This window comes from Sordaria macrospora, chromosome 1 (genome assembly GCF_033870435.1).
Source record: "Sordaria macrospora chromosome 1, complete sequence".
NCBI classification, from domain to species: domain Eukaryota; kingdom Fungi; phylum Ascomycota; class Sordariomycetes; order Sordariales; family Sordariaceae; genus Sordaria; species Sordaria macrospora.
This window is the reverse complement of record NC_089371.1, coordinates 5,654,063-5,680,453: the sequence shown is the minus strand read 5'-3', so window position 1 is coordinate 5,680,453 and position 26,391 is coordinate 5,654,063. Positions and strand designations below refer to the sequence as shown.

Sequence of the window (26,391 nt, the reverse complement as noted above, 5' to 3'; positions counted from 1 at the left end):
CACGTAGGCGCCGCTTGAACAGCCATGGAACCAATGCCTTTGATACACCACCGTTCGTTCTCAGCGTCCTTTGATCTTCCGCAGAGGTTCTCTTATCTTGACCGCCTATTTCCATTGAGTCAGTTACGGGTTTTGCATACCATCACCAACTACTTACCTTACTTGCCTGGCCTGACCCGATCTTCTTTGCTGTTTCGCCTTGTGCAAACATGAACCGTCGAGCGCCCCTCATTCACCATTCAGGCCGGGCAACAAATGTTTGATGTCAAACGGGACCTCTCACATGTTCTGGGGCAGAACAAGAAACTTTGGGCCTTTCCTTTCATTTCAGCCAGACCCGCCGCGATGCGCTTAGAAAGGTCGCAAGTAAGTTCCAGACCTTCCCGTTTCCCCCCTTTCCTTTTTCCCAGATTCCAGTCCTCAATACCATCCATGTACAATTGTACATGCCGTTTTACAAGTTGCGATGCCCGGCGGCGCGCTTGACACCCAAAATCAGTCAATGCCACCTAGTGAACAGCTTGAACCGGTGGGCGTCTAATTAACCTCAAGTCCGGTATGTTTGCCCCCAGTCCGCGTGGTTCATCACGCTGCTACAATAATGTGGAAAATGCGGTCCAGTCCCCTTTGCCACTTTGCTATCAATCAATCAATCCTTGTCCTGGTGACCGGCGGCCAATTGGTATTGGGAAAGTTTAGTTATATAGGTATAAAAACTCAGACCTGCTCTGGAGTTTGGAGGGGAGTTGTTGCACCCATCTTTTGTTCTTGAGTTCACTTACTTTCTTACTTTTATATCGATCATTATTACAGGCTGGGCTTCCTGCAACTCCCTTCTTGACTCGCAAGATGGTCAACAACAACTTTTTCACGAGCACGGCTGCTGCCGCTCTTCTTCTATTTACCAGTGTCCAAGGACATATGGTAATGAACACACCCTATGGCTACAGTCTTTACAAGGGATCCGGACCCGAGTTGGTACAAGTCAACCCCTTGGATGGAGGGCTTTACAAATACCCATGCCAGAACCACCACCGGGTTGAACAGCGCAGTACAGTGAAGGCCGGTGATCTTCAGCTGGTTAACTTCACTGGAGGTGCTCAGCACGGCGGCGGCTCTTGCCAGTTCAGCATCTCATACGATGACCCAGAGCAGACGAACGGATGGAACACCTCGGCCACCTTCAAGACCATCTACACCATCATCGGCGGGTGTCCAGCAAAATTTTCAGAGGCCCAAGAGAAACTCGGTTCAAATCTGCCATTGGTGGCCGGTAAGGACCCATCACAAAGAGACGAGACTTTACACTGTAATGATGATGCCAAGGAGGACTGCACCCGGTCCTTTTTGGTTCCCATCCCTGACTTGTGAGTTACCTTCGCCTAGTGTTGATCCTATCCAACATTCCAAGAACAGTCAACTAATTCACCCACTACAGCTTGCCCCCCGGAAAGGCAACCTTTGCTTGGACTTGGTTCAACAAGATCGGAAACAGGGAGATGTACATGTAAGTCGCTCCTGCCTTCATTCTATCCCATATCAAGCGGCTCGTATCAAAGGCCACACCTTCTTCGTTGAGTCACAGCCAAGTCCCCACAACACAACCTGATCGATGAAAGAAGAGCTTACTGACACCTGTTCGCACAAAAGGAACTGCGCTCCCATCGACATAACAGGGGGCACGCCCTCCAAAGAAAATTTCAACAAGCTCCCCAACATCTTCATTGCCAACATCCCCGGTCAAAAGGACATTCCCGGGTACGACGGCTGCGTCACGAGCGAAGGCGTGAACGTAGTCAACATCCCCTACCCGGGTGAGTTCGGCAGAGTCCTCGACAAACTCGACGTCGCTGACCCACCACTCGCTCCCAACAAGCTCTGCGATATGCCTCCTCCTAATCATACGCCCAGCTTCAAGGTAGACAAGAGAACAATAATGGAGGGCGGCGGTGCTAATGGTGGATCAACTCTTCCTGCATCTGGAGGAGGGGTCAACGCTGGGGCTTCTGCTTCTGCTGCCGCTACAAACACTGCAAAGCCACCGGCTGTGCCCACCACCTCAGCTCCTGCTGCTGGTGCCACTGCTACCAAGACCAGCCAGAGCTCCATCTCCATCGTTGACATCTCCAGTGCTAGTGCCAGCGGTGGTGCCAAGGTCGAAGGCAACACCGGCCTCACGTTCGTCACTGCTCCTAGCGATGGCCCACCACCAGCTGCCACGGCTAGCGCTACTGGCGGTGCTGGGTCCGGAGATGGGAAGGAGTCAGAGGGAGGAGAATGTCATGACTCCAACGCTACGGAAACCGGAGCTGGCGCCGGTGATGCAGACATCGCCTCTACGGTAACCGCAGCCGTGACCCTTCAGCTAACAGTAACTACCAATGGTCCACCACCTGCATCTGCTCCTCCTGCTGCTGCTACCAGTCAAACTGCCGGTGCTGGGGCTGGGGTCGACACTGGTGGTGGTGCTTCTGCATCTGCACCAGCACCTCCAGCCGCTACCTCGGGACTCGGAGACTCGGCCAACAACGCAGCGGGTGACTCGGGCTCGGACTCCGATTCTGGTGGCGATACAGGCGGTTCGGGAAAACCCCAAAAGAAGCAGTGCGAAAAGGATCAAGTGGCTGTCTGCTTTGGTGACGAGTGGTTTGGCATATGTGATAACGGGTGGGCGGTTCCCCAGCAGGTGTCTAAGGGGACGAGGTGCGAGAATGGGTCATTGGTGCACTCGGCGGTGAAGAAGGAGGATGTGAAGAGGGAGGCTAGGGAGGGTTATGGGGCGGGGGAGAGGCATGCGCATGCTAGGAGGCATTTGAAGAGGAGAGCGGGGAGGAGGGGTTCTGAGGACGGTATGGAGCACAGGGTAGAAAGGGCACGGGAGTGGTGAGGGATCTCATGACAGAATTGTAAGGATGGTCTTTATTTTTGAGCATGTGGGGTTCGTTGTGTTTTGCGTTGCATCATTGCGTCTCCTATCTTCTTCGTTTCATAGCTAGTGGAAGGTCCGGCACCTTCTACTGGTCAGATATATATTATCATTTAAAAGTTTGTTTAGATACTTCATGTTCACGGACGAGAGAGTGGTGAAGTGCAGGATGGGGGTGAAGTTGATAGACAGGAAGTTTGCACGGCAAGGAGATTCACGAGTGTCACGGTAGGTTCCACTGGTGGACGTATTCCATCATGTATTCCAAGGCTCTTTACTTCACATTCAAGGACGAGTCAATGGTGAAGTGCAAAATATGATCCCGTTACAAGTCCGGAACTGCATACTGTAGGTGCAAGGTGTGCAAAATCGCGAGTGCCAACGGCAGCAAATCAAGTGTACAAAAATACCGAAGTGAATTCAAAAACAATCTATGATCATTAGTCACTTGGATATATGGTATGATATATCCTTCAATCATTCATGTCCAAAATGCAAAAAGCCGCTCTAACCCAAGAACCCGAGAACCCAAGACCCGGAACCCAAAACTAAACCACTTATCATCACAAATATCTCAAATCCACTCAGGATACTCCCCCTTTCTCACAATCCTCTCATCCCAAGAACTCTTCCAAGGAGGCAACACGCGCTTAGCAGTACTCCGTCCACTCTGCGATCCACTCGTCACACTCGACGATGACAACTGAGACCCGCTCTTGCTCTTCTTTGAGGAACAAGACGAACCAGCAGTAGAAAGAGCAGGAACAACAGGAACAGTCGAGGTATAGGTAGCCAGAGAAGAGGAAGAATAAGCTGTTGTCCAAGCGTTGATTGACTCGGTCATCTCGGTCATTAGATCAGTCTCAGCCGCCGTCGAATCAGTCTCGGCTGTCAAAACCTTGGAGGAAAGTCGAGAAAGTCTAGAAGCAGCGAGTGGAGGAGAAGCAGTCTCATACTCCCTCGTTGCCAGCGCAGCTTCCTCCAACGAAAGATAATTCCAGCTTTCAATCTCGTTCTGGATCAAGGCGATGGTATTCTCCGATGTACACGACAACGAAGAAGCGACAGAAGCGGCAGAAGCGGCACTTGTCGTTCGCTCTGGGGCCCTCTGCGACAGTGGCGTCATCCGCTTTGGAGACCTCGGAGGAATAGGAGGCACAAAAGGCAAACCTTCCAAAGCAGCCAACGTGCCAGCGTCTAGTGTCAACCTTGACCTTGACTCGGACTCAGATTTTTGCTCGGGCTTCGGTTGAGAGTCAGCTTGATCTTGATCTTGATGATAATCAAAGTGTGAATCGAAAGTCGACACGCCCAGCTCCTCCAAGAGGGCATGAGCCTCAGGCCATCCCGCCAGGAAGGGGGTCAAGAAGGTTTCCGGGACTTGATCCTGGGACAGGCGTTCGCCTCTTTCTGCGAGGCGGGAGAGGACCCAGAGAATTATCTTGGCTGCTTCTTCTACCCTTTTCTGGGAAGAGTCCCGGGCTGCTGCTTCTGATTTGGGTTCAGCTTTGGGTTCGGATTGGTGATGATGCTGCTGGTGATGATGATGGTGGCGGGGGTTAACTTCGGTAATGAAACCTTCAATCAACATGCCCAACAGGGCAGGCAAGGTAACCACAGCCGCCGTCGTTTTGAGAACCTTTTTCTCGGCTTCGGCCCAGGTCCCCTTAACTGCCATTGGCATGATCCCGCCTTCTTTTACGAGGTCGTCGTGACCCAATGTTAAACCCATGCGTTGGGCAGTCTTTACCGTAACCTCCCTTATTTTTCCATCCTTCCCAGGTTTCCCAGGAAGTGTTACCTCAAAGGAACACCCCCTAACCCCCGAAACAACAACCGTCCACCCCTGCGTCTTAGCCCACAATAGAATGATCTCCTCGTTACCGTCTGGACAGACGATGCTGACGTTTTCCGGGGGGTTCTGGCGGTATCCCCATATGTAGAGCGCCGCGCGGCCGCAGACGGCGTAGTGGGTGTGTCGGAGAGCTTTCTCGAGGAGGGAGAGGAGGGTTAGGAATTTGGTTTCTTGCTCGGCTTCCTGCTGTTGCTGTTTGAGAGTTTGAGGCTGGTGGGTTTGCTGAGCACTCTGGGCCTGGGCGTAACCCTTGACGGACATGGAGGAACCCTTTTGGGACTGAGGGGTGAATGCTGCCGCTGGGAAGGGAAACATGGAAGAGTTTTTTTGGAATAGGGGGACGGGTGGTAGAGGTTTGTAGATGTCGGGGGGAGAAAGGCGGAAGATTGAGGTTGCTGGTGCTGAGGTGGATGATGGATGCGGTAGGAGTTTCTTATTTGCTTCAACTGGCGCTGTGTTGTTAGCTTGGGATTTAACTCCTAGAGGGAAACCGAGGCGAATGGGACGCGGGCGGGGAGAAGGATGAGGTGTAGGAGGTGGGTTCTGAGGCAGACGGATAGGACGTGGACGAGGGGAAGTAGGAGGGGGAGCAGGATGATTGGGGGGTAGATACCAGATGTTCGTATGTTTCTGAGTGGGATTGATGGTGATAGTCCCCGGATGCTGGCCTTTTCGGGGCAGCATCGTTTTATGTTGACGGCTTCCTTTCTGGCTGCCGTTGGGGCCGTCGGCTTTGTTGCCGTGTCTTTGAACATAACTATTCTTGTTGGGTTGCGTAACGCAGAACAAATCGCTCAAAGTCGCCTTCACGTAAGCTGTGAAAGTCATCTTGATTTGCTGTTGGTATTGATTAAGTGTTGTCTGTATGGTCGTAGGGTTTTCGTGGATGACAAACTGAATCGCTTTGGGAAAGAGTGGGCGTTCCATTACTTATACTCGGATGCGAAGTGTCCACAAGATGAACGTAGGTATGCCATGAACACCAAAAGTAAACAATGCGATTATAGGTGCGGTGGCGTTGTGCATAGCGTCCGTCAAAGGATAATGGGGTGTAACGAAGGACAGCTCTCTGTGCACAAAGGCAATGTGTTCAACCCTGCGGTCTCAAATTCACGGATAATGACGAAGAAACAAAGGAACATTGGGGTCACTTACACCAGCCTTGTACCTGTAAACCAGTCATTGAAAGCCTGTTGCTGAACAGACAGCCTCATTCACTGAAAAAGAAAACCAAATCTTGAACATGGCTACCGGTCTAGCTGTCCACCCTAATGCCTAACGCCTAGTCATACAAAATCACACGTGTCGGAGGTATGCGCCTGCAAAGGAAAACGTCATGCATGCTTGTCCTTTTGGTTAGGTAGGTAGGTACCTATAGCTGCTCCTCCTCAACCTCCATCTGGTCGCCTGGTGTGGTGCCGTTGGCCCCGGCGGGGGTATCCTTCTTCGCAATGGTCGCCTCCTTGTCAATCATCTGCCTTGAAACGGCCACAATGTTGTCTTCGATAAGCTGCTGGCCGACATCCTCCAAATGCTTCTTGGGATCCAGCTTGCCGACGTAGCGTGTCTTGAGCTGGTCCTTGGTCAACTCTGTCTCCTCCTTGACTCTCTTCTCGTAGCCATCGGCAAGGCTGACCAGGCGGTCGAGTCTCTCCTTCGTCCTCGAGCCCTCGCAGCGGAAGTCCTCCATTTCGAGGGCCTCGGTCCAAACGTGCTTGTGCAGGTTCATCAACATGTTCTCCTCCAAGGCCGTCTTGCGGTAGTTGATGCCAATCGAGTAGTAGTGCCTGTTGAGGCCGTGAATGAGCGCTTGGATGGAAGGCTTGTTGAGGTGGCCCAAGTTGGATGTCGTCTGGCGGGGCTCTTGGCCCAGCATGAGCGACTGGGGGTTGATGAGGCGGAAAGCGTCGATGACAACCTTGCCCTTGACGGACTGGATGGGGTCAATAACCACAGCAACCGCGCGCGAGTTGAGCTGCTCGAAACTTTGCTGGGTGTTGATATCAACCGAGGAAAGCCAGCAGCCAAAACCGGGATGCGAATGGTACCAGCCAACGACGGCCTCGGGTCTGCAAAGGGGGGATATGTCAGTGGCTGGTGGTGGGAAATCGACTTGGGCTGAGTATGCTCTCACCTTCCCGTTTGCCTGAGCATGTCCATCATGTTCATCTGGAAGACGGGGTCGACGGCCTCTACACTGACACCAGTACCACTTTGGGGCATGGCAAACACATCGACGACGCGAACGGTAAAGTCATCGACGAACTCGCCCAGCATCAGACCCATGACTTCCATGGGAACACCGGCGCGACCGTGGCGCAACATCTTGAGGAGGGCTAGAGAGGAGATGTAGACGGTTTCCGAGTTATCGATCAGGTTGGTGTTGTCCTAAGTGAGAGCTGTACGTTAGCATCGTGCCTTTGCCACCTACTTGCCAGGCAAGCTTGTAATCCATGAAGTTGTTGAGGTTGGGAATGGGAACAAACATACGGCTCCTGGCGCAGTGGCACCGCCCATCCCGCCGCCCAACAAGCTGCGCATGCGATCCATCTTGAATGTGTCTGTTGGTTGGAAAGTGGTGTATTATCGAGGTAGCTATATTTCGGGGGTTCGAATACTATTACTGGCGTCGTGGCTCGGGTTGAATGACGTCGCGCAAAAGTCGGTGGGGGGTTTGGCGATGCAGACGAATGGTGGTTTGGTTGTAAAGTCGAAGTGGAATGTTCGTAGATGACAGACGAGGCGGCTTGTTGTTTGGTGGTTGGTTGGTGGGTTGAGGTTCTGTAGCTGGACGAGTCTCCGCGTCAGGTTGGAGCATGTAACATGGAGCATGGGGAGCTTGCCGCGAGCTGGCGGCGGCGTTGACGACAAGCTGTGGCAGCCTGCAACGCCAACTGCCAAAGTCCACTGGAGTGACGGAACCCAAGGTCGAAAGCTGTCGATTACATAATCTTATATGGTCTGCCACTCGGCAGGCAAAGCGGTTGACATCAGCATGTTGCAGGGTCATGGCGGCTTCCAATTGCCTGCCGAGAGGATGACCGCTATTCAATCCGTAATTCTATTGGATGATACTGCTCAAAAGATGGAGAACAGCTCAATTGCACCCCACCCATGACAACAACAGTGCCTGCCCGTTCGGATTGCGTGGTGGTTGCGCTTCCCCGCCTGTCCGCCCGCGGCTTCAGGGCCCACGCAGGGACACGCACCGACCCAGCGCTGGCTCGTACAAGCAACTGAATCAATTCTGCCAGTGACACCCCGGCGTCGGGAATCTCCAACTAAACACCATCTTTCTTCCTGGCAAAGGCACGACGATACTGCACTGCCCTGGTGATTTGCCACATCACGGGTGTATTTATTCGATATCATTTTTCGTCAATCTATCGTTACTATACTACAGATTGTCTTTCATCCTTCCAGCCTAGCGCCTTGGACCTTTCCATTGCCTCCACGACGGGTCCTGGCCATCCCAGCTAGAGCGTCTCCCGATCAGCGAATAACTTCCACTTCGATCTGAATATTATCCACCACCTTTCAAACACTACAAAACACACGACACAACCCACAATCCGAATCGTACCACGATTAGTCTTCCGTTTCCGCCAACGCAACACGACGGGCAACCCGGCAACATCTGCCAACCATGCCTTCCACTTTCACCGATCCTGCCGGAGTCGCGCGTGACGAGCCGCTGTATACCGTCGTCCACAATGACAAGAAACGGGTCGCCTACTTCTACGACTCCGACATTGGCAACTACGCCTACGTGACCGGTCACCCCATGAAGCCTCATCGTATCAGGCTTGCCCACAGCTTGGTCATGAACTACAATGTGTACAAGTTTCTCGAGGTTTACGTAAGTGGCTTCTTATCCTGGTGGTGATGATGGCTCCATGTCAACAAACAACTGACTCTCTCTCGTGCTAGCGCGCAAAACCAGCCGTTACTGCCGAAATGACACAATTTCACACCGACGAGTACATTGAGTTCTTGCAGAAAGTTACGCCCGATAACATGGACGGCTTCATGCGTGAGCAGGGCAAATACAATGTCGGCGACGATTGCCCCGTTTTCGACGGTCTCTTCGAGTTTTGCGGCATCAGTGCCGGCGGCAGTATGGAGGGCGCCGCACGACTGAATCGTGACAAGTGCGATATTGCCATCAACTGGGCTGGTGGTCTGCATCACGCGAAAAAGAGCGAGGCTAGTGGCTTCTGTTATGTCAACGGTATGTGGCCATCCACCATTGTCTGGTACCCCCAAACCACGACACCAATGCTTACCGATTATTCTTTGAACAGATATCGTCCTGGCTATCCTCGAGCTCTTGCGGTTCAAGAAGCGCGTTCTCTACGTTGATATCGATGTTCACCACGGCGATGGTGTCGAAGAAGCTTTCTACACAACCGATCGCGTCATGACCGTATCCTTCCACAAGTACGGCGAGTACTTCCCCGGTACCGGCGAGTTGCGCGACATTGGTATCGGATCGGGCAAGAATTATGCCGTCAACTTCCCCCTTCGCGATGGAATCGACGACAATACCTACAGCTCCATCTTCCAGCCCGTCATCAGCTCCGTCATGGAACACTTCCAGCCTGAGGCTGTTGTCCTCCAGTGCGGTGGTGACAGTTTGTCTGGTGATCGTCTTGGCTGCTTCAATCTGAGCATGCGCGGCCATGCCAACTGCGTTAACTACGTGCGGAGCTTTGGTCTGCCAACTCTGGTTCTAGGCGGTGGTGGCTATACCATGCGTAACGTTGCAAGGACCTGGGCCTACGAGACTGGCCGTTTGGTCGGTGTCGAGATGAACCCGGTCCTTCCATACAACGAGTACTACGATGTAAGTGGATCGAGTCTTGTATTTTCTGCCAGTTTGCTAACCCTCTTCAGTACTACGGACCCGACTACGAGCTTGATGTCCGTTCTTCCAATATGGAGAACGCCAACAGCCCAGAGTACCTGGAGAAGATCAAGATTTCAGTGATAGAAAACCTGAAGAAGACTGCTCCAGTGCCCTCTGTCCAAATGCAGGACGTTCCGCGCCAGGGATTCGGTATGTCCGACGACCAGGAAGACGAGCTTGATGACATGGACGAGGACGAGAACAAGGATGTCCGACGTACACAGCGGCAATGGGAGAAGGAGAGGGCCAGGCAGGACGAGTTCGAAGAGAGTGATGACGAGGACATGGCTCAAGCCAATGGTGTGTACAAGCCAGATGGCCCACCGCGCCAGTCCATTCTCGACTACAAGAACCCCAAGGCTGTGGAAGATATGGACCTCGACATTGGGGAACCCGCCCCGGCTTCGATTGCCGCTACCGCTGCCGCGGCCGCTGCTAAGCCAGCAGAGCCCGTTACTGTTGACAATGACGAGACCATGATTGACGATGACGAAGCCCCACCAGCGACCGCTGAACCTGAAGCTGAGGCTCCCGCAACGACAGCTGCTCAGCCTGAAGCAAGCTCTGCGGCCAAGGTTGACAAGGACGGGGATGTGGATATGGCTGAGGCCGATGAAAAGCCCACGGAGCCCGAGGCAGAGATCAAGACCGAGGAAGTTGAGACTGCCCCTGCTCCGGAGCCAGAGGCGGAACCCAAGTCAATTCCCGCCGCCGCTACTGCAGAGCCCGCTACCGAGGCAACGCCAGCCTCCCCCAAGGCCGCCTCGCCCGTCCCTGAAACTACCGCTGAGAAGCCAGTGGCAGAAGAGCCAAGCAAGGTTGCCGAGGAGGCATCTGAAAAAGTACCGGCAGCCGCGACAGAGGACAAGGAAAAGGAGGCCGACAAGCCTCAAGAATAGGGCAATGACCCCGAACAAACACTCGGTACGCCTGATAGCTCGGACTGCTCCGGTCTCGGGTACGTTGGCGAATTTCAGTTGTGTTATCCTGTGAGCATGATTGGCATTGGCGTTTGGAGAGGCTTAGGGGTGTTGTAACGAGGAAAATGTTATGTCGAATGATTCCCCCGCATTACATCAAGGCATTGGTTGTTTATGCTTGTTTTCTTTCCTTTTATTTTGTTGAAAAACTGTCTACCATTTAAGTGTCTAATAAAGGAGATTCTACCTACCAATGGCTCACTGTTGGTATGTGATTGTCGTTGGAAACCACTGATATTTGCCAAGTGGTGAACGACAACCCCTTGTTGATCGAACATAGGCATTCTCTTCACCCTCGTCTCTTGAAGAGCATGATCTGAGATCGCCAAAGATTCCTCGGCCTCCACTTCAGACATCGTGTTGTATCGTGCGGGGTTGCCCTGCGGAACGGGACGAACTCCAATTGGGCGTGCAGTTCATCCCCGCCAGTTCCGTTTTCCGGACAGCGATCCATCACCGCTTGGACTTGGGGCTGATATGCTCACCTTCCGTTATAGCGGCGTCTTTATTGGAGCGTTTTCCGAACGTTCGTTATCTGGACAACGAAGGACTGAACCCTTGGTCGGGCTTTACATATACGACCTCCATCACTTCACATGTACGTAGGGTATGCAGGAGCTACCTGCCCAGTGGTGATCAACCACACCTCGATATCGCCAGACTCAGGTGTGTCAGCCAATCTGCCTTCCTTTTCCCACCGTCAGCTGAAACACAACTTCCAATGGCGCCCAATATCTCCGAGACATGATCAACCCCGACGCTTCCAATAATGGCGAATCCTTGAGTCGTACAGCAAAGAGTTCAGCTCATGTTCAGGACATCCACATTCATAGTTTAGATGACGGTGATCAAGTCCTCGCCTCCCTATATATTTCTTATCCTCCTTATCCTTCAACCCACATGGACTTGTCACCTTGGAACACAACCGTACTCCTCCAGAGGTGTCCATGGCGAGCAAGTATACGATGCACCGGAAACTTCGACCCGGAGCGAGTCACCGGGTGTCCGTCAACAATGAACGGCATCACTTACACGGGAATAGGGATTCGGGGATCCCGAAGATTGCATGGCTGAGTGCAACAATAGCACTAGCACTACTGGTACTGCTGTCGCTGTCACATCTGCCCTTCGTTTCCTGGTCAACCACAAGATGGTCACCTACCAACGCACCCCCTCCGTCAAACAAGGACCGACAAAACAAAAAGGAAGAAGATGGGTTCAACTGGGCAGATATCACACCCAGTCAACCACCAATACAATGGCAACCATGCTACGCCAAGGAATTTGATTGCGCGCGGTTGGATCTCCCCATGGACTGGCAACAAGCAGAAACGACCAACAGCTCTGCTTCAGATCGGCGCGTCGTCTTAGCCATTGTCCGGCTCCGAGCTTCCGTTCCTTCGCACAGCCCCGACTACCGGGGACCCATCATCTTCAACCCTGGCGGACCAGGAGGGTCAGGTATATGGTCTCTCCGCGACCACGGCAGAGCCTTGCAGACTATCGTGGGCACCATGCACGATGTCATCAGCTGGGACCCACGAGGTGTCGGTGCTTCAACGCCGCGGATCGACTGCTGGGTTTCGGCACAGGATCGTGTCTACTGGAATTTGCAGGATCCAGGCATTATCGATGCCCATGAAGGGACGGTGTACGATGCCTTTGCTCGGGCGGCCGCGTACTCACAGGTTTGTGAGCGGAACCTGGAGGAGTCGGGGATTTTGGAGCATAGCAGCACGGCGTACCATGCTAGGGATTTGCTGGCGATTCTTCAGGCTATGGGGGAAGAGAAACTGAAGTATTGGGGGTTTAGCTATGGGACGGTGCTTGGTGGGACGTTTGCTGCTATGTATCCGGATAGGGTGGAGAGGATGGTTAACGATGGTGAGTTTTCATGTAAAGACTTACTTCGATGAAGGAATGAAGATGGCTAACCCAACTGTTACAGGTAATGTCGATTACGAGGAGTGGTACAACGGCACGTACATCAACTTCCTCCACGACACCGACAAAGTCATGGAAGCCTTCTACACCTTCTGTCACTCTGCCGGTCCCAATCGCTGTTATTTCCACGCCTCCTCTCCCCCTTCGATCAAGTCCCGTCTCGACGCCCTACTTACCAAGCTACAAACTCATCCCATCCTTATTCCCCAGGGCCAGCTTGCATCCTCAGACCCAACCGAACCCTATCATATTCCCTCACTAGTAACCTACTCCCACATCCGCCGCATGCTCTCCACAGCCCTCTACCAACCCATCCTCCGCTTCCCCCAAATTGCCCTAGTGCTCTCCAGTCTTGAAGCAGGCGACGCTCTCCCATATCACCGCTACACCCTATCCGACTCTCCACCATTGATTCCCTCGTCCCCAAATACATGCCAGGCCGACGATGAAGACGACACAGTTCCTCCTACCCCATTCACCCCTCTCCAAGAAGAAGAAAGTAACCCCGACGCTTCCTCAGCAGTCATGTGCTCCGACGCATTACCCTTCACTTCCACGCCCCACGACTTTGCGCTCTACGCTCAACAGTTACTAAACATCTCGCAAGCGGCGGGGGCGGTGCAAGCTTCTTTCCGGCTTTCGTGCGCCGGTCGAACCATCAGACCCATCTGGAACCCCTTTAACGCTTCTTCGTTAGAGGCTTTTAAGGATGTAGAGACGGCGCACCCGGTGTTGCTCATCAACAATGAATTCGACAACGTCACGCCGTTGGTTAGTGCACGGAATAATGCACGGGGATTTAGGGGGGCGAGGGTGCTGGTGCAGAGAGGAAGTTGGGGGCATACGAGTTTGGCGGCGCCGAGTGTTTGTATGGCTAAGGTGATTAGGGGATATTTTGGAGGGGGGATGGGGGAAGTGCCGGAGGAGGATGGACTAGGATGTTGGAGCGATGAGGTGCCTTTTGGAGATGGGGAGGAGGGCGTTCAGAGGAGGGATAGGGATAGGGATAGGGATGAGGATCTGGACTTGAAAAGGGCGGTTTGGAGGTTGGCGAAGAGGAGGAGGGTATATGGGGGTTTTTGATCCACCGCCCTCGAGGGTGCATGGGAAGACGGCGGTTGCCTGCTTGGTAGGTGAAGTTTATTTTCCTCAAGATGCATCCCACACCCGAGGCCAAGGTTGACGAGGTTACATTGACCCCTGAGATTCTGCAACACATCAACATCCCGACGGCATTTTACAAGGACAACGCATTTCTCTAGACTTGTCCTCCAACATACTAGAAGCACTTGGCAAACAAGCCAAACACACGTGAATTGCGTGACGCCGGACCTCAGATTCCAATCACGGCCAGTTCATTACGAGATACCCTTTCGACGCTTTGATAGACGCTCCAGCAATGCTACGCCCAGCTGGGCTGATAATTTTCTTTAGCCTTCACTCGGTACCGTTGAAGCTCGGTTGAGGCTTGCTCACCCCCTGTCCACATTGTCTTGGTAGTGAGATTTTAGAGTGATCCCTCGATGTTCGAAAGCGGATGCAGGGTCCGTTTGCCAAGTGAAATGTTTTCAACTTCGGGGTCGTAGGGCCGAAGCAAGAAGCATCGTGGGAGCCGTCAGGAATAACGCTGGAGAAGGTGTTTTGGGTAGTATAAAGGCCCTGAACCGCCTTTCATCCCAACCTCGGTTCCATTCCTTTATTGCTACTTCACTGGATCTCATCTCTCGTTGCAGACTCCCCAGCCGTACTTACACAGTAGATCATCATAGTCTCGTTGACTGCGCCAAAATCACTTCTATAGGAATTCCTACCTACACAGGCATCGCTTGACATAGTCGACCATTCAATCATCATGGTTGGAAGGCAAAACCTCCGCTCCTGCGCTGTAGCCCTCGGGCTTCTCCTCAGCGCAGCTGGCGTAGATGCAGCAGCTTGCAAGAAGCCTGTCGTCAGGAAGGAATGGTAAGAAACACTTCAGGTTCCTTCCCCCATCACAGCTTTCAGTCAACGAACGAAGCATTCAACTAACTCCTTCACTTCCAATTCCCCTAGGCGCACCCTCACCACCGCCGAAAAATCCTCCTACCTCACCGCAGTCAGCTGCCTCCTCTCCCAAAAGGATTCGCCCGCCCTAACCCCCCTCTCACCCACCACCACCGGCGTTCTCTCGCGCTACGACGACCTCCTCTACACGCACGTGCTGCAAACCATGGACGTGCATTTTGTCGGCCACTTCCTGCCCTGGCACCGCCTCTTCGTAGCCACCTATGAGTCCATGCTCCGCAACGAGTGCGGGTACAGTGGCGCGCAGCCCTACTGGGACTGGACGCTCGACTCGGACCCCAGCGACCTGTCCAAGTTTTCTTCCTCGCCCGTCTTCGACGCTACCACGGGCTTTGGCGGGAACGGCGATTGGGTGGCGAACGACCCGACGAGCTTCTTCCCTCCTGTCCCCGGCAGGACCGGAGGTGGGTGCGTGAATGATGGCCCCTGGGCGGGTAAGAAGGATGTGGTGCATATGGGACCGGGGAATAGCACGGTCCTGAATAACCAGTGCTTGAAGAGGGATTTGGCGCCGGAGTTTGCGGCGAGGTGGCTGAACTGGGATCAGACAAGTCTGACGCTGGGGATGGGCAGTTATGAAGAGTTTACGGGGAGCGTGGAGGGTAAGACTAGCTTTGAGGAGAGTGGGGTGCATGGGGGTGGACATTATGGTGTTGGGGGCACTTTTGGTATGTTCTGGTTTCCTTTCTTGGAAAGACTTCGTTGGGATGCGATTGCTGACTTTTTCTGTGTGTTGATCAATAGGTCAAATGGGTGATCTCTTCCAGTCGCCAGCTGATCCCATCTTCTTTTTGCATCATGCCAACCTCGACCGTCTGTGGTGGTCGTGGCAGAAGCTGAACTTGACTACTCGCCTGAACGAGATCTCGGGCCCGAGCGAGATGATGGAACCCACCAGCCCCCCGGTTACCCTGGACTTCCCAATGACGCTTGGTGTCAGTTATGAGTCTGCCACTGTCGGTGATGTGATGGACATCTTGGGCTGTGGAAAGACGGGTGTTCTTTGCTATGACTATGATAAGTTATACGCCCTTTGAGTGGTTTAGAGAATATTTATCTACCTAGGGTGGGCTTGAATTGAAGGGAGTTTGTCGTTTTTGAGAGGGAAAATGGGGAACTCCATATCGCTACCCTTGATGATCATGTCCTCTTTTTGTTATCCTAACCTCCAAGCGAGTGCGTTTTGCGATTTCACCGTGACTTTCTTGTCCACTAAAATTCCACGATGGCCTTGCTTGCGTCCAAGGTCTTGAGCATCATTAATCAGGCCAATTATTCCCTGTCTCTTGCCTAGGCTGTGTTCGTTCCGGCAGTATTTTAGTAGGTAGTAAGAGAAGCTCTTCTATCCCTAACCCGAAGCGTTTAGGCCACCAAAAGAAGCCCCCCTTTTGTCACTGTGCTACATATTGCCTGAACAAACACGCCCTAGCTAGCGGCACTCCCAAAGGCCTTCCAAAGTTTAAACAACCACCGTCTTCCCCTCAACAACAACCTTCGGAACCTCATAATCCTCCCCCTTCCCATCCCCCAACTTCTCCAAACCCGGCAGGACCAAGATTCCCGTTCTCTTCTGCATCTCCTCCTCACCCTCCCCATCCTCTCGTTCCTGTCCAGCTCCATGCCTATCCATCTCCTTATCAAATACGAACCACCACTCACACCCATGCGCAAACAACACATACCCGAAACTCACACACTCATGAATCACACCCTCCAAGTTTCTTTCTTGATCGAAAATCGCCCGGCGGTCCGAGTGCACGAAGATGCCCAGGAACTTGTTGAGTGAGGCGCGGAGGGAGGTTACTTGGGCGGTGATTGTCGGTGGAGGGGTGAGGGTCAGGGTTGGGATTGAGCCCTGGGTTTGGCTGGTGGGGGAGGTGATGGTTGTTGAAGAGCAGCGGCGGTTGGAATCTTCGGTAGAGTTGGTGGGGATGTTGTTGGTGACGTTAATGGGGGAAATTGGGGAGGTACACACGGGGTCCATGGGGGATATTGAGGAGGGTTTATCGAGGAGGAGGTAAGCGGAGAGGCGGCGCCAGAGGGAGAGGGCTGTTGCTGCTGGTAGGGTGTTAGCATTATGCCCAGCGGGTTATAGAAAGAAAAGGAAGGCGCTTACTCTGAGGAGTCATGCCGTTCTTTCCCGCTCCTGCCGAGGGAATCGACTCAAGGAAGGAAGTAACCTGTCGCGGCAAGAGCGAGACACTACCCGGGTGAGAACGAACATGATGCAGATCCAAAGCAGAGAAGATGGTCAGGGCAAGAAAGTGACGAATGGCAGCGAATCGAGTTTGTGGATCCGTGGAAAGCTTCAAGATCAGGGCGTGGCTGCGGTCGTCCAAGCCAAAGGCTGGGTCTGATAGCGCCTGGTTAACTCTGAAGATATTGTTTCTGTTCCCATCCAATGGATCGAGGTGGTAGTTGTTCTGGACGTGTTCCTGGAGGAGATAGCCGAGGGCAGATAATTCCGACTTGATCTCCTCGTCGTTGGCGCCTTCGTGGATGCCGATGGAAGACAGGACGTTGTTGATACCACCTCCACCACTAGCAGCAACATCAGCAGCAGACGGAAGCAACACAGCATCGTTTCGGACACTTTCTCTGGAGGACAATCTCTCCTTTGGCCGCGGAGCTGGAGGGAGGAAGGTGGTCATCGCAGTGGCTTCATTGTTGAGAGAATCACGGCGCTTTCGACGCTTGCCACCTTTTAGACACAGATAGCAGATGAGAGCTCCGACGATGAGGCCCAGAATTGCCGCTCCGACGGCCGCACCGGCAATGGCCCCGACATTTGTCTTTGTGTGGGTGACTTGAGTAGCAGCAGAGTGAGTAGCAGACGCCGTCGAGTGGGAAGACTGTCCCGTTGTGTGGGAGGAGGTTGCCGTCGGGGAAGTGGAGGATGTGCTTGTTGGGGACGCCGCGCGAGCATCCGAAATCAGATATCCGCATGAGTAGATGGTACTATCACGAGGGGGCGCCGCATACGTGAACGGCGCAGAAGCGTAAGGGGCCACTTGGACGAGGTTGAGTAAGGTCGAGCCCTCAGCCTCGATGTCTGCTCCGGGACACGTAAAGTCAGCAGCTGGCAGTAGTGTGTGTGTACCGCCGAGCCAAGTGGTCACAGTCACTGTCAGCCATGCTGTCGCCGGTGGCTCTGTTGGTGCAGCCATGATATTATCTCGGAAGTGGTCAAAAGATGACACTCCTTTGAAGCCAAAGACTGTGGGAGGACGGTTGCAAGAATCAAGAAGCTGCTTTTCCGAGACGAGGGAACAAGGACACCCACAACTCGAGAAAGAGTTGAAGGCGAGGTAAACCGTTTGCTTTCATATTCCCTTCTCTTCGTTTCCAAGACAAGCACCATGAAGAGATGAAACTTCTCTGGCTGGCTTGCCTCACGAAACACAAACTCCGTGAAAGCGCAAACGTAGTCCTTTTATGCCAGTCATTTTGCGCATTCGGTGTTTGTGGTCGGTCCATACTGTAGCACAGGTGCACCGCCCGTCCAGTCGCCTTTGTATTGCCCCAGTCGACCTCTTTTCTTCCTACGGTACTCCCATATGTAGGCGAGCCTCACGAGCCTCATACCTGACTGTCGTGTTGCCCTAGACTCAAGTTCATGAAATCAATACCAAGGATCCAACGGAAGCTTTTCCGTCGGACTTCGAGTCTGGGATTTGGTGACTTATTGACTTGCCGGTATGCTACTGTAAAATATTCATTCGGCCAACTCCATGCCCCTGTCTATCGCAAAGATGGAATTTTCAAACCATTTTGGTTTTCATGTTTAAATAGGAGTTAACTTCCCCACACGCACCAAAAACTTGGACGTACGCACCACCCCAAGTCAAATATATTATTATTTAGCCACAACGCCTAATTTTGAACTAGGAAAATAATAAAAGCCTCCTTAAAAACCGAAGCTCATATACCCTATACTTTCTTTTCTTTTCAAAACTTCAAATTGGGAAGATATAACGGCTACCTTCCTCGATTTCGCCACATTTACTACGGTCAAGGTTTTATTCAACTAAAAGCCTTTATTTTATAAAATGAAAGATATAGGGAGATTCAAGACATCCCAAAGCCTAGAGGTCCCATTTTATAGCCTTGGAATTAGAATGTAGCGTTTAGTATAGACGTTGCATTGAAATTTTGGTGCGTACGTCTAAGTTTTTGGTGCGTGTGGGGAAGTTAACTTAAATAGCTCATCAGAATGGCTCGGCGATCTTGATATCTTTGCAAAACTCCCTCGTATCATGAACTCAAAAGCTCCACAGACTCGTGGTGTTCAAGGATTCAGGGGACAGGCATGCCTTTCTCGGGTCGAAGATTTGGACCACCACCTCCACTCGGACCGCTTCTCACTTGGCCCGTTAGCGCACAACCGCCCACTTCCATCACATTGTAACGTCCAGAAGGAGCCTGGTGTTGGCTTTGTGGTAAATCAAGTGAAGCCATTCCCTAGATTGTGAGCTGTCCAATGGGCCCTTATATCCAAGTTTTCCAAGGCAGTTCATGTGATGGACTCGGACATGCCGCATTTGACAGCGTTCCCCCGGGTGAGGTGAAGATGGCCTTCAATTGTTGACATGGTGATAAGGTAATGGAGGGCCACACCTGAACGAAAAGGGCCAGGCGCAGATGGGGCCCCGTGGCCCCTGGCCACAGTGACCAACCGTCCCCTTGGCATATGCAGGGACCCCCTAGGGTCGGCACGAGGTAGGGCTGATCCAGCCAATCCCGTCTGGCTGGACCCTCACGACGACCCTCAATGGAACCCCCCCCTCTTTTCGAGTCTCCTCACCCCAGAGCCCTGACTTTCCTCCACCTTGCCCTTCCCTCCCACCCCCATCTTACGACTCCTCTTTCAACATTCGATTCCTCGCCCCGGCAACACCTTGTTGGTCACCCGTCCCTGGTCTCCTGGTCTCTCTCTGCACTTTTCTCTCTCTCTCTTTTCAGCACAATAAACCTGGTGCTTTCGGTTATTTCAGGATTCCCATTCAGCATCAGATGGCACGCCACAGACAAGTCAGGAACACGGAATAAAAGGGGACTTGGCTGCCGACACCAAGTCAGTCGTCGTTCGTTTCGGCCGACTTCGGGCAACCTAAGCTGGAAAGCAACCATGAGTTTTACGTCCACCAACATATCCTCGACCATGTCCAACATGTCCAATAACAAACCTAAACCCCCCAGTGGTTTCTTCTGCCTTCCCGGCGAGATACGCAACCAGATCTACGAGTCCCTCCTCGTCTTCCAGGAGCCCCTCACCATCCACACCCAAGACTGGAACGATCATGGGCGAGACAGCAGCGACAAATCGAAGAAGGATGATTTGGAGAGGGTGAAGCACATCGACAACGTTTCCGAGCGAAAGCGCTGGCCGCTCTCCTCCCGCCTGCTCACCGTCTTCCTGATCAGCAAACAAATCCAACACGAAGCCTCCGCCGTCTTTTACTCTTCCAACCAGTTTCGGGCACCGCCCTCGCTGTGCCGGTTCCCGCACCCCCAGCTGCAGTCCAACTATGTCATGCGCGGCTTCATTGACCGCATCGGTCCTCGCAACCTAACCTGTCTCCGGCACCTGTGCATCCCGTTCCCGCTTGACTCCACGGATTCGGGGGGCGTGGGCGTGGGTGGCGTGGGTGGCGTCGTTATGATGGGGCGACAGCGATATAGAAGTATGGATTTAAATCTGGATCTGGATCTGGATCTAGACGACGGGTCCCTGTGGGCCAACATGAGCGTGGTGCCGGGCGGTGCATGTGCAGGTGCACTACCGAGTCTATGGCGACGGTGTCCGAACATTGAAATCATCGAGTTTGATCTCAGCTGGTCTGGGCCCGGGCACTCGCTCTGGAAGGGAAATGTCCGACCATCCGACCGGGAGGTTTTGTTGAGAAGCATGGACGCGGCGTTGAGGAGGGAGTTCAAGCGGTTGCGGGAGATCGTCGTCAATATCCACTACGACGACGGGCCGACGTCGACGACAAGCCCCCTCCGGGAGATCGACAGCAAGTCGTCGTGCGAGGCGCTGATGGAGACGATGCGCGGGAGGTACGGATGGAAGGTTGAGGTGCGCGATTGTAGCGGCGAGAAGGCAGATGATCAGCAGCAGCTGAGGATCCCGTATTGGCATCGGCCGTCGCCGTCGCAGGGATTTCGATGGAACGCCGGTCGCTATAGCACTGCGTTTGTCAGCGGCACTCGCACTGAAAGCGACAATGACGACGACGGCCACGATGCTGAGCATATGAAGACTACAGCCGAGCGGAAACGGCAGTCTGCCAAGGACATGGGACGGAGGATTGTGCGGTCTCGGGCGTTCGGGTGGGGCGTGGTCGTGATCTTTTCGCCGGCGATTCCTGTGCTTATGGCTATCGATGGTATCAATAAGAAGAGGAGGAAGCGGAAGAACGAGAAGCTGAGTCCGGGATCACCGATGGCTAGCCTCGACCACCATGGTTCGGTTCGGGAATTCGGGCAGGCTGGGAGGTTAGACTGACGGGACGAACAACTTCTGGACAGGGTGCCACGAGGCGTGCTGACTTCGACATCGGACCGGACATGATGCTGGCTGGGTGGGATGGAAGACTGATGGGATGTCTGGCGCAGGTATTAGCCTGTGACCTGACACTTGCAGGACACGAGGAGAAGCAAGCATTAGGTTGTACATGGGCGCGTCCTTGTGCCCTGTGCGGCTGGAGGTGTTAACACATGGACGTCAGGAATTCGAATAATTCCTTTAGACCTCTCTTTGTTTCCTTTCGTTTCCTTCTTATACAATGTTCTTCCCTTGTCATGAGTTTATTTCTGGCGTTCTGTTGTTTATTTTCTGGGCACGGGTTTTTATGACATGGTTTCGTTTCTTGTTCTCGGTTTCTTACCCACAAGGTCACGTTTATATGTACGAGGACCATAGATGCTGTCAAGATAGGCGTATGCATCCGTACAAGAGAGCATAGGAGGAGGCGCTCCTGATCGCCGAACAAATCGGCCATAGATTAGCATTAGCATGGTCACTTGGGTGGCCAAAGAGGAATCTTGAATCCCTTCCCAAGCACAAGGCTTGTAGCAAGTCAAATAACTCCCTACCGTATGCTGCAGGAAAAGATGCAATGACCGTCTTCAACTCTTTTGCTGACAATCAGGTCTTGTCTGTCAACACGCACAAGGAAGGAGAAACAGCCAACCATATACGTGCGCCGATTGGTATATATAGGTACCTTATATAAGAGAAAAAAATGCAATAATCATCCTGTTTAATATCCCAATGCCTCCTTTCTTCCCGGAACCGCACTCATTTGTTATGCCACAAGAAATTGCGCAACCCATCCCACGTATCCGCGTCTCTGTAAATGTACACCATACTGCCGCGCAAACTAGGCTGCAGCTCAGCATCGTGCCACCTGAACAGATGCATGACGCTCGCCCACGACACCGCGGCAAAGACGGGCCAAGCGTAATGACTAATGGCGGTGCTGTTGTTGGGCTCGGACACGCCCGGCAATCCATAACCGGGCTTGACGGCCAGGCGCGCTAGTGCCAGCACCACGCGCGCAAAGACGTAGATGACGATTTGCTGGTTGACGCTCGAGATCTTGCCCTTTCGCGATCGTTGACCGAAGACGACGTAGCCGCCGAGGAGACCGGCAAAGAAACTGTCGTATGGACCTATAGTTATTTCAAAAAGGGGTTGGTAAGCTGATGTTTTCCGGTAGGCTCAGGTTTGCGCTTCAATTTTTGCGCCGTCGTCGCAAAGGGGCTATGGGTATGGGTATGGGTGTGGGTATAGATATGGGTATCCGCTTGCCTTCCTTGCCGGGTGATGTCCCGTAGTGTTTTAAAAGATAGCAGACGGTCTTGTATATCGTCGCGAACTTTGCCAGATTCGTAGCGTGGGTTTTCGTCGCGCGGAAGATCAGTTTCGCTTTTTCCCGGAGACTGTTGCGCAATGGGAAATATCGGTTAGCTGGTGAATATGCGAAAGGGGGTAAATGCGGTTGTTACTCACGTCCCAGATCGAAATAGGAGCATCATGCTGTCGCATTATTATGTTAGTCTCGTTCAGCGTTGGATCGACGGGTTCGGACCGAAGACGTACACCAGCGCGTGCGGAAACCGCACTTTGGCTCCGTAGACGGCGCCATTGCGAGCGCCCTTGACAATGGCAAGCACGTCGCGATACTTGGGGTCAAGGATTACTTGTTCAATCGAAGCCTGTCGCGCAAATGTGTTAATAACGGGCGCGCGTGCGGGTTTGGGGTGCTCTTTTCGCAAGGGCTTTGGTGGTGTTGTTATGTTCGCACCTTGAGGCTCTCGAGAGCGCTGCTGGACATTGTGCCTCGGCTCAAATGGGGTTCGCTGGGAAACTCGGGTGGATGACGGAATGGGGTTGCGCGCTGGACACACTCGAAGGAATCGCAAAGTTGTCGTTGTGTTCTAGCTCATTGGGCGACGCTGAGGGGTATACGGCGCGAGTCGATATTCGGAAAGGAAATAATACGGTAAGGAGTTCGTGAACAGGTGGGATGAAATGGGAAACGATTCGACGTCACGGTTTAAACAGGAAGGGTAGACTGGACTGGACTTCCATGGGGGTATTGACAGGCGAGACGGCGCCGCGGCTCACGGGGGCAGATCCACGGCACAGGTGGGAATGACGACGGCACATGTCGGTTTCGGTGGAACTTTACCGGCTTAGGGCCACCGCTTTGGGGGCCTTCCCCGCAGATTGTTCCGTGGGTCGCTGTGAGCATGACGCAGGGGCCCCCGTCGGGTTCGCTGAACGACCGCTGGAAGAACAATTGGAAATCCAGTAAAAACACGCGCCTGCAAAATGGCATGTGAAATTCCCATCCCTCCTCGTCCAGTTCCTCGTCCAGTTCCTCGTCCCGTGCCCATCACCCATGGCCAATCTCAATTCCTCGTACAATAAACTACCAACGACATCTCGATTGGTTCTTCCTGTCAATATCTCGATAAGCCTCGCGCTTCATACCTGCTCCAGCGATATTCTGCCGTCCATCCACGGATCATACCGAACAGGAGGGCATCGAGTTTATACGAGTCGGCATCAACGAAATCAGATATCGTCGGCTCGGCGTGCTTACACTCTTCGTTCCCTTCCAGTTTGTTAACAGTTGTGGGAGACGCTCAGCAGTATCTTCCTTATTCATGAACGACACACACAAAGACACAGCCTAAGCAATCCAGGAGTCCGACCTCTATCTTCTCCCACGTTTTAGAGATGATTGTGGCCATGCATTCCCCACGGCGAGCGGCAAAGATGCTTTGATATCTATTTTGGCAGCAGAAGTTTGCTCAAACCCCCCTTGTCCAGTAAGTGCGACGCCGAATACGTTGGGCACAAACACACCTGATTGCCTCATTGACGTACCAACTGCTTTTAACACGGTGACTTGTGTCGCTGAAGATATCAGATCAACTTGGAAACGCTCAGTCGAGCTTATCCTGTTAGTCTCAGCTACACTGGACAGAAGACAAGGTGCAGTTTTTTTTTATTTGCAATGGGAGTCACGCGCATCTGGTTATGTAGGCAGTTCGTCGTCTATTCATAATCTGACATGACAACTAAACATAAAAAGGGGTATCTCATCATTAACAGCAGGGAAAACTACCACTCCAACCGGTCATCGCATACAAGCCGAACATCGAAGCGGTCCTCGCCCCTCCAGACCTTCGAGCCAGAGTTGCACTCAGCGACAACACTCCTTAGCTCGCCGATCATGCCCGGTGGCCCGCTACCAAACACTCGTGTTGACCCTTGGGCAACACCTTCGACGAAATTCTTGACCACCGCCATCACATCCGGCCTTCCTCTCGCCGTGGAGCTGTCTCGCTGAGCAGACATCCTCGGCGCTCTCTTGATGTCGTCATCATCCTCCTGCGAAGACTCTCCACCGCAACATGAAGTGGTCTGAGGGACCGCCTTTGTGGTGTTATCATCCGTGACGAAAACGCGAATGGTCAAACCATGGGCGGCACCGAGCCTGCGCAGCTCCTCCATCTCAGGCTCAACCCACTCGACGTCTTCGCTCCTCTTGATGGCCCACACCAGCTCGACCTTCCTCCCGGGGTTCATGTTTCTGTCCCGGAGCAGATCGATCAGGAGGGGAAGGACATAGGTGATACCAGTTCCGCCGGCAATGCAGAGGACGTTGACGTCGGGCGTCACGCCCTCCGCGATGCTCTCGCCATAAGGACCTTGGAGGATGACAGGTGTTGTGGGAATAGCGGCCTTCTCCGACAGCGCAGCACCGGCAAGTTTATCCTGCACTATCTTGGCCAACTTCTTGGTCTCTCCGCCCTTGGCTCTTAAGATATACGAGTGCTTCACCGTACCCTTCCCGTCCTCCACCGGCCACGACAGGGGCGTAAACGGGTGACTCTGCCAGATGCTTCCCTCGGTGAAGCACAAGAAGAAGTGCTGGCCAACCTTCCACGCCCTTTGCGGGTGCTCAAAGTCCAACCTGATCACATCCCCATGCTTCTCGTCTTTCCACAGCTTCATCTCCGCCTGCGCCGCCGCGAACCCGACCCTTCCTTCGCTGGGGATATACCCATAATGCAGCAACGCGGTCCTGACCAGCCTGGCGCCGCGATCCACAAACCACAGCACCAACCCGGGCACCAAGAAACATTGCAACTGCTTCCAATGCCCGATCACGGCGCCAATGTACACCATGGCCAGGATGTAGTGCGCCTTGCGGAAGAACTCGTACCCGGTGCGCCGGATGGTCCACTGCAGCGTGCCGACCCACAGCAGCACGAGCAGCACCAGCGCCACCACGCCCCAGCGGGCGTAGCTCTGGACGATGAACGCGTTCCACACGCTCGGCTGTGGGCGGTACAGGCGCGCCTCGACGATGACCCAGCCGATGGTGTGCAGGATCGACTGCACGAGGATGATGTGACCCGTCCAGCGGTGGAGGAACATGAAGCTGGTGTAGGGGACGCCAGTGATCAAGGACAAGATTGACTCGCGGCTGGCGAGCAGGACCGAAAGAGGGGTGAGTGCGTAGGCTAGCACGCCGACGCGGTCGGCCCATGGACCGAGCGACGTGCGCGTGTTTTTGACGTGTTCCGGCTGGCCCTTAATGGGCGTGATCCACTTGGCGTAGACGATGCCGACGAAGGACCAGATGGTCAGGTATCCCACCAACACCACGAGGATAAGCACCTGCAACCGAGTAACCTGACCAAACACACCCTTCCACACTCCCTTACTCGACAAGAGATACCTCCGTCCCGTAGCGCCCACCGCCAGCCACATCCTCGTCAGTCTCCCTACTTTTCTCGGCCTGGTAGCCACCTCCCCCGTCAAAAGGTTTGCGTGCTCAGGTGCCTCATACTTGGCCGCATTCCCCCCGCTGGAAGAAGCACCAAAAAGTCGCCTGGCAACTCCCCAGACGAGCAATATCCCGAGAATCGTCGCCCACAAGATGCCCGTGTAAAGCATCCCCCGGTCGTGAGCCCCGTACACGGCGTCCAGGTAGGCGCACGAGCCGGCGTCATTTTTGCACGGGACCACGCGGTAGGCGTAGCCCCAGTGCGGCTCCATGTTGGATTCGCTGGTGAAGTTTTGGATCATGCGGGCGGATAGTTGGGCTTCATGGCTTGGTGGTGTCATTAAGAAGATATGGGTGGCCGGTTGGCCGTTGGATCGGATGTCGGATGCCGGATGCGC

At 53.5% G+C, this 26,391-nt stretch overlaps 10 protein-coding genes across 10 annotated transcripts; 5 read left to right on the top strand and 5 right to left on the bottom strand.

Annotated features, from left to right (window-relative positions):
• Nucleotides 1-849: 849 nt before the first annotated feature.
• On the top strand, nt 850-2,887 carry SMAC4_01500 (uncharacterized protein; the record flags this gene model as incomplete). The annotated part of the gene is made up of 4 exons (XM_003352619.1): nt 850-1,367; nt 1,439-1,507; nt 1,651-1,918; nt 2,039-2,887. 4 exons carry the CDS (start codon nt 850-852, stop codon nt 2,885-2,887), a joined length of 1,704 nt encoding a protein of 567 aa, XP_003352667.1.
• A 410-nt stretch (nt 2,888-3,297) lies between these two features.
• On the bottom strand, nt 3,298-5,831 carry SMAC4_01501 (uncharacterized protein). Its single transcript, XM_066089603.1, has 2 exons — nt 5,395-5,831; nt 3,298-5,227 (listed from the first exon to the last, which is right to left on the bottom strand). Exons 1-2 carry the CDS (start codon nt 5,534-5,536, stop codon nt 3,501-3,503), a joined length of 1,869 nt encoding a protein of 622 aa, XP_065945759.1. The 5' UTR covers nt 5,537-5,831; the 3' UTR covers nt 3,298-3,500.
• Nucleotides 5,832-5,900: 69 nt separating this feature from the next.
• SMAC4_01502 (uncharacterized protein) lies at nt 5,901-7,768 on the bottom strand. The gene is made up of 3 exons (XM_003352621.2): nt 7,272-7,768; nt 6,916-7,169; nt 5,901-6,850 (listed from the first exon to the last, which is right to left on the bottom strand). The coding sequence occupies exons 1-3, from the start codon at nt 7,329-7,331 to the stop codon at nt 6,154-6,156; spliced, it is 1,011 nt and encodes a 336-aa protein (XP_003352669.1). The 5' UTR covers nt 7,332-7,768; the 3' UTR covers nt 5,901-6,153.
• Nucleotides 7,769-8,033: 265 nt separating this feature from the next.
• Nucleotides 8,034-10,917, top strand: SMAC4_01503 (uncharacterized protein). The gene is made up of 4 exons (XM_003352622.2): nt 8,034-8,640; nt 8,712-9,012; nt 9,086-9,627; nt 9,678-10,917. The coding sequence occupies exons 1-4, from the start codon at nt 8,428-8,430 to the stop codon at nt 10,587-10,589; spliced, it is 1,968 nt and encodes a 655-aa protein (XP_003352670.1). The 5' UTR covers nt 8,034-8,427; the 3' UTR covers nt 10,590-10,917.
• Nucleotides 10,918-11,109: 192 nt separating this feature from the next.
• Nucleotides 11,110-14,125, top strand: SMAC4_01504 (uncharacterized protein). The gene is made up of 2 exons (XM_024655243.2): nt 11,110-12,554; nt 12,619-14,125. Exons 1-2 carry the CDS (start codon nt 11,618-11,620, stop codon nt 13,695-13,697), a joined length of 2,016 nt encoding a protein of 671 aa, XP_024511150.2. The 5' UTR covers nt 11,110-11,617; the 3' UTR covers nt 13,698-14,125.
• A 110-nt stretch (nt 14,126-14,235) lies between these two features.
• On the top strand, nt 14,236-15,791 carry SMAC4_01505 (uncharacterized protein). Its single transcript, XM_003352624.2, has 4 exons — nt 14,236-14,576; nt 14,667-14,811; nt 14,887-15,346; nt 15,423-15,791. Exons 1-4 carry the CDS (start codon nt 14,467-14,469, stop codon nt 15,713-15,715), a joined length of 1,008 nt encoding a protein of 335 aa, XP_003352672.1. The 5' UTR covers nt 14,236-14,466; the 3' UTR covers nt 15,716-15,791.
• Nucleotides 15,792-16,137: 346 nt separating this feature from the next.
• Nucleotides 16,138-17,845, bottom strand: SMAC4_01506 (uncharacterized protein; the record flags this gene model as incomplete). Its single annotated transcript, XM_003352625.1, has 2 exons — nt 16,138-16,736; nt 16,795-17,845. 2 exons carry the CDS (start codon nt 17,843-17,845, stop codon nt 16,138-16,140), a joined length of 1,650 nt encoding a protein of 549 aa, XP_003352673.1.
• Nucleotides 17,846-19,780: 1,935 nt separating this feature from the next.
• Nucleotides 19,781-21,766, top strand: SMAC4_01507 (uncharacterized protein). Its single transcript, XM_003352626.2, has one exon. It carries the CDS (start codon nt 19,807-19,809, stop codon nt 21,184-21,186), a length of 1,380 nt encoding a protein of 459 aa, XP_003352674.1. The 5' UTR covers nt 19,781-19,806; the 3' UTR covers nt 21,187-21,766.
• Nucleotides 21,767-21,782: 16 nt separating this feature from the next.
• On the bottom strand, nt 21,783-23,458 carry SMAC4_01508 (uncharacterized protein). Its single transcript, XM_066089604.1, has 5 exons — nt 22,991-23,458; nt 22,786-22,901; nt 22,696-22,722; nt 22,495-22,625; nt 21,783-22,355 (listed from the first exon to the last, which is right to left on the bottom strand). The coding sequence occupies exons 1-5, from the start codon at nt 23,018-23,020 to the stop codon at nt 21,982-21,984; spliced, it is 678 nt and encodes a 225-aa protein (XP_065945758.1). The 5' UTR covers nt 23,021-23,458; the 3' UTR covers nt 21,783-21,981.
• An 860-nt stretch (nt 23,459-24,318) lies between these two features.
• SMAC4_01509 (uncharacterized protein) lies at nt 24,319-26,334 on the bottom strand (the record flags this gene model as incomplete). The annotated part of the gene is made up of 1 exon (XM_066089605.1): nt 24,319-26,334. The coding sequence occupies one exon, from the start codon at nt 26,332-26,334 to the stop codon at nt 24,319-24,321; it is 2,016 nt and encodes a 671-aa protein (XP_065945757.1).
• Nucleotides 26,335-26,391: the final 57 nt, after the last annotated feature.

Bases quoted from the DNA above. Each gene is read 5' to 3' on its own strand.
- SMAC4_01504 (XM_024655243.2), top strand. From the start codon at position 11,618: ATGGCGAGCAAGTATACGATGCACCGGAAACTTCGACCCGGAGCGAGT. The intron at 12,555-12,618 runs GTGAGTTTTCAT...CAACTGTTACAG, and splicing joins GGAGAGGATGGTTAACGATG to GTAATGTCGATTACGAGGAG.
- SMAC4_01505 (XM_003352624.2), top strand. From the start codon at position 14,467: ATGGTTGGAAGGCAAAACCTCCGCTCCTGCGCTGTAGCCCTCGGGCTT. The intron at 14,577-14,666 runs GTAAGAAACACT...CAATTCCCCTAG, and splicing joins CCTGTCGTCAGGAAGGAATG to GCGCACCCTCACCACCGCCG. The intron at 15,347-15,422 runs GTATGTTCTGGT...GTTGATCAATAG, and splicing joins TGGTGTTGGGGGCACTTTTG to GTCAAATGGGTGATCTCTTC.
- SMAC4_01508 (XM_066089604.1), bottom strand. From the start codon at position 23,020: ATGTCCAGCAGCGCTCTCGAGAGCCTCAAG. The intron at 22,626-22,695 runs GTGAGTAACAAC...ATTGCGCAACAG, and splicing joins CTCCTATTTCGATCTGGGAC to TCTCCGGGAAAAAGCGAAAC. The intron at 22,356-22,494 runs GCAAGCGGATAC...AAATAACTATAG, and splicing joins GACATCACCCGGCAAGGAAG to GTCCATACGACAGTTTCTTT.
- SMAC4_01503 (XM_003352622.2), top strand. From the start codon at position 8,428: ATGCCTTCCACTTTCACCGATCCTGCCGGAGTCGCGCGTGACGAGCCG. The intron at 8,641-8,711 runs GTAAGTGGCTTC...CTCTCGTGCTAG, and splicing joins ACAAGTTTCTCGAGGTTTAC to CGCGCAAAACCAGCCGTTAC. The intron at 9,628-9,677 runs GTAAGTGGATCG...AACCCTCTTCAG, and splicing joins CATACAACGAGTACTACGAT to TACTACGGACCCGACTACGA.
- SMAC4_01507 (XM_003352626.2), top strand. From the start codon at position 19,807: ATGAGTTTTACGTCCACCAACATATCCTCGACCATGTCCAACATGTCC.
- SMAC4_01502 (XM_003352621.2), bottom strand. From the start codon at position 7,331: ATGGATCGCATGCGCAGCTTGTTGGGCGGCGGGATGGGCGGTGCCACT. The intron at 7,170-7,271 runs GTATGTTTGTTC...GCTCTCACTTAG, and splicing joins GTGCCACTGCGCCAGGAGCC to GACAACACCAACCTGATCGA. The intron at 6,851-6,915 runs GTGAGAGCATAC...CCCCCTTTGCAG, and splicing joins ATGCTCAGGCAAACGGGAAG to ACCCGAGGCCGTCGTTGGCT.
- SMAC4_01501 (XM_066089603.1), bottom strand. From the start codon at position 5,536: ATGTTCAAAGACACGGCAACAAAGCCGACGGCCCCAACGGCAGCCAGA. The intron at 5,228-5,394 runs GTATCTACCCCC...ACACAGCGCCAG, and splicing joins CAGAAACATACGAACATCTG to TTGAAGCAAATAAGAAACTC.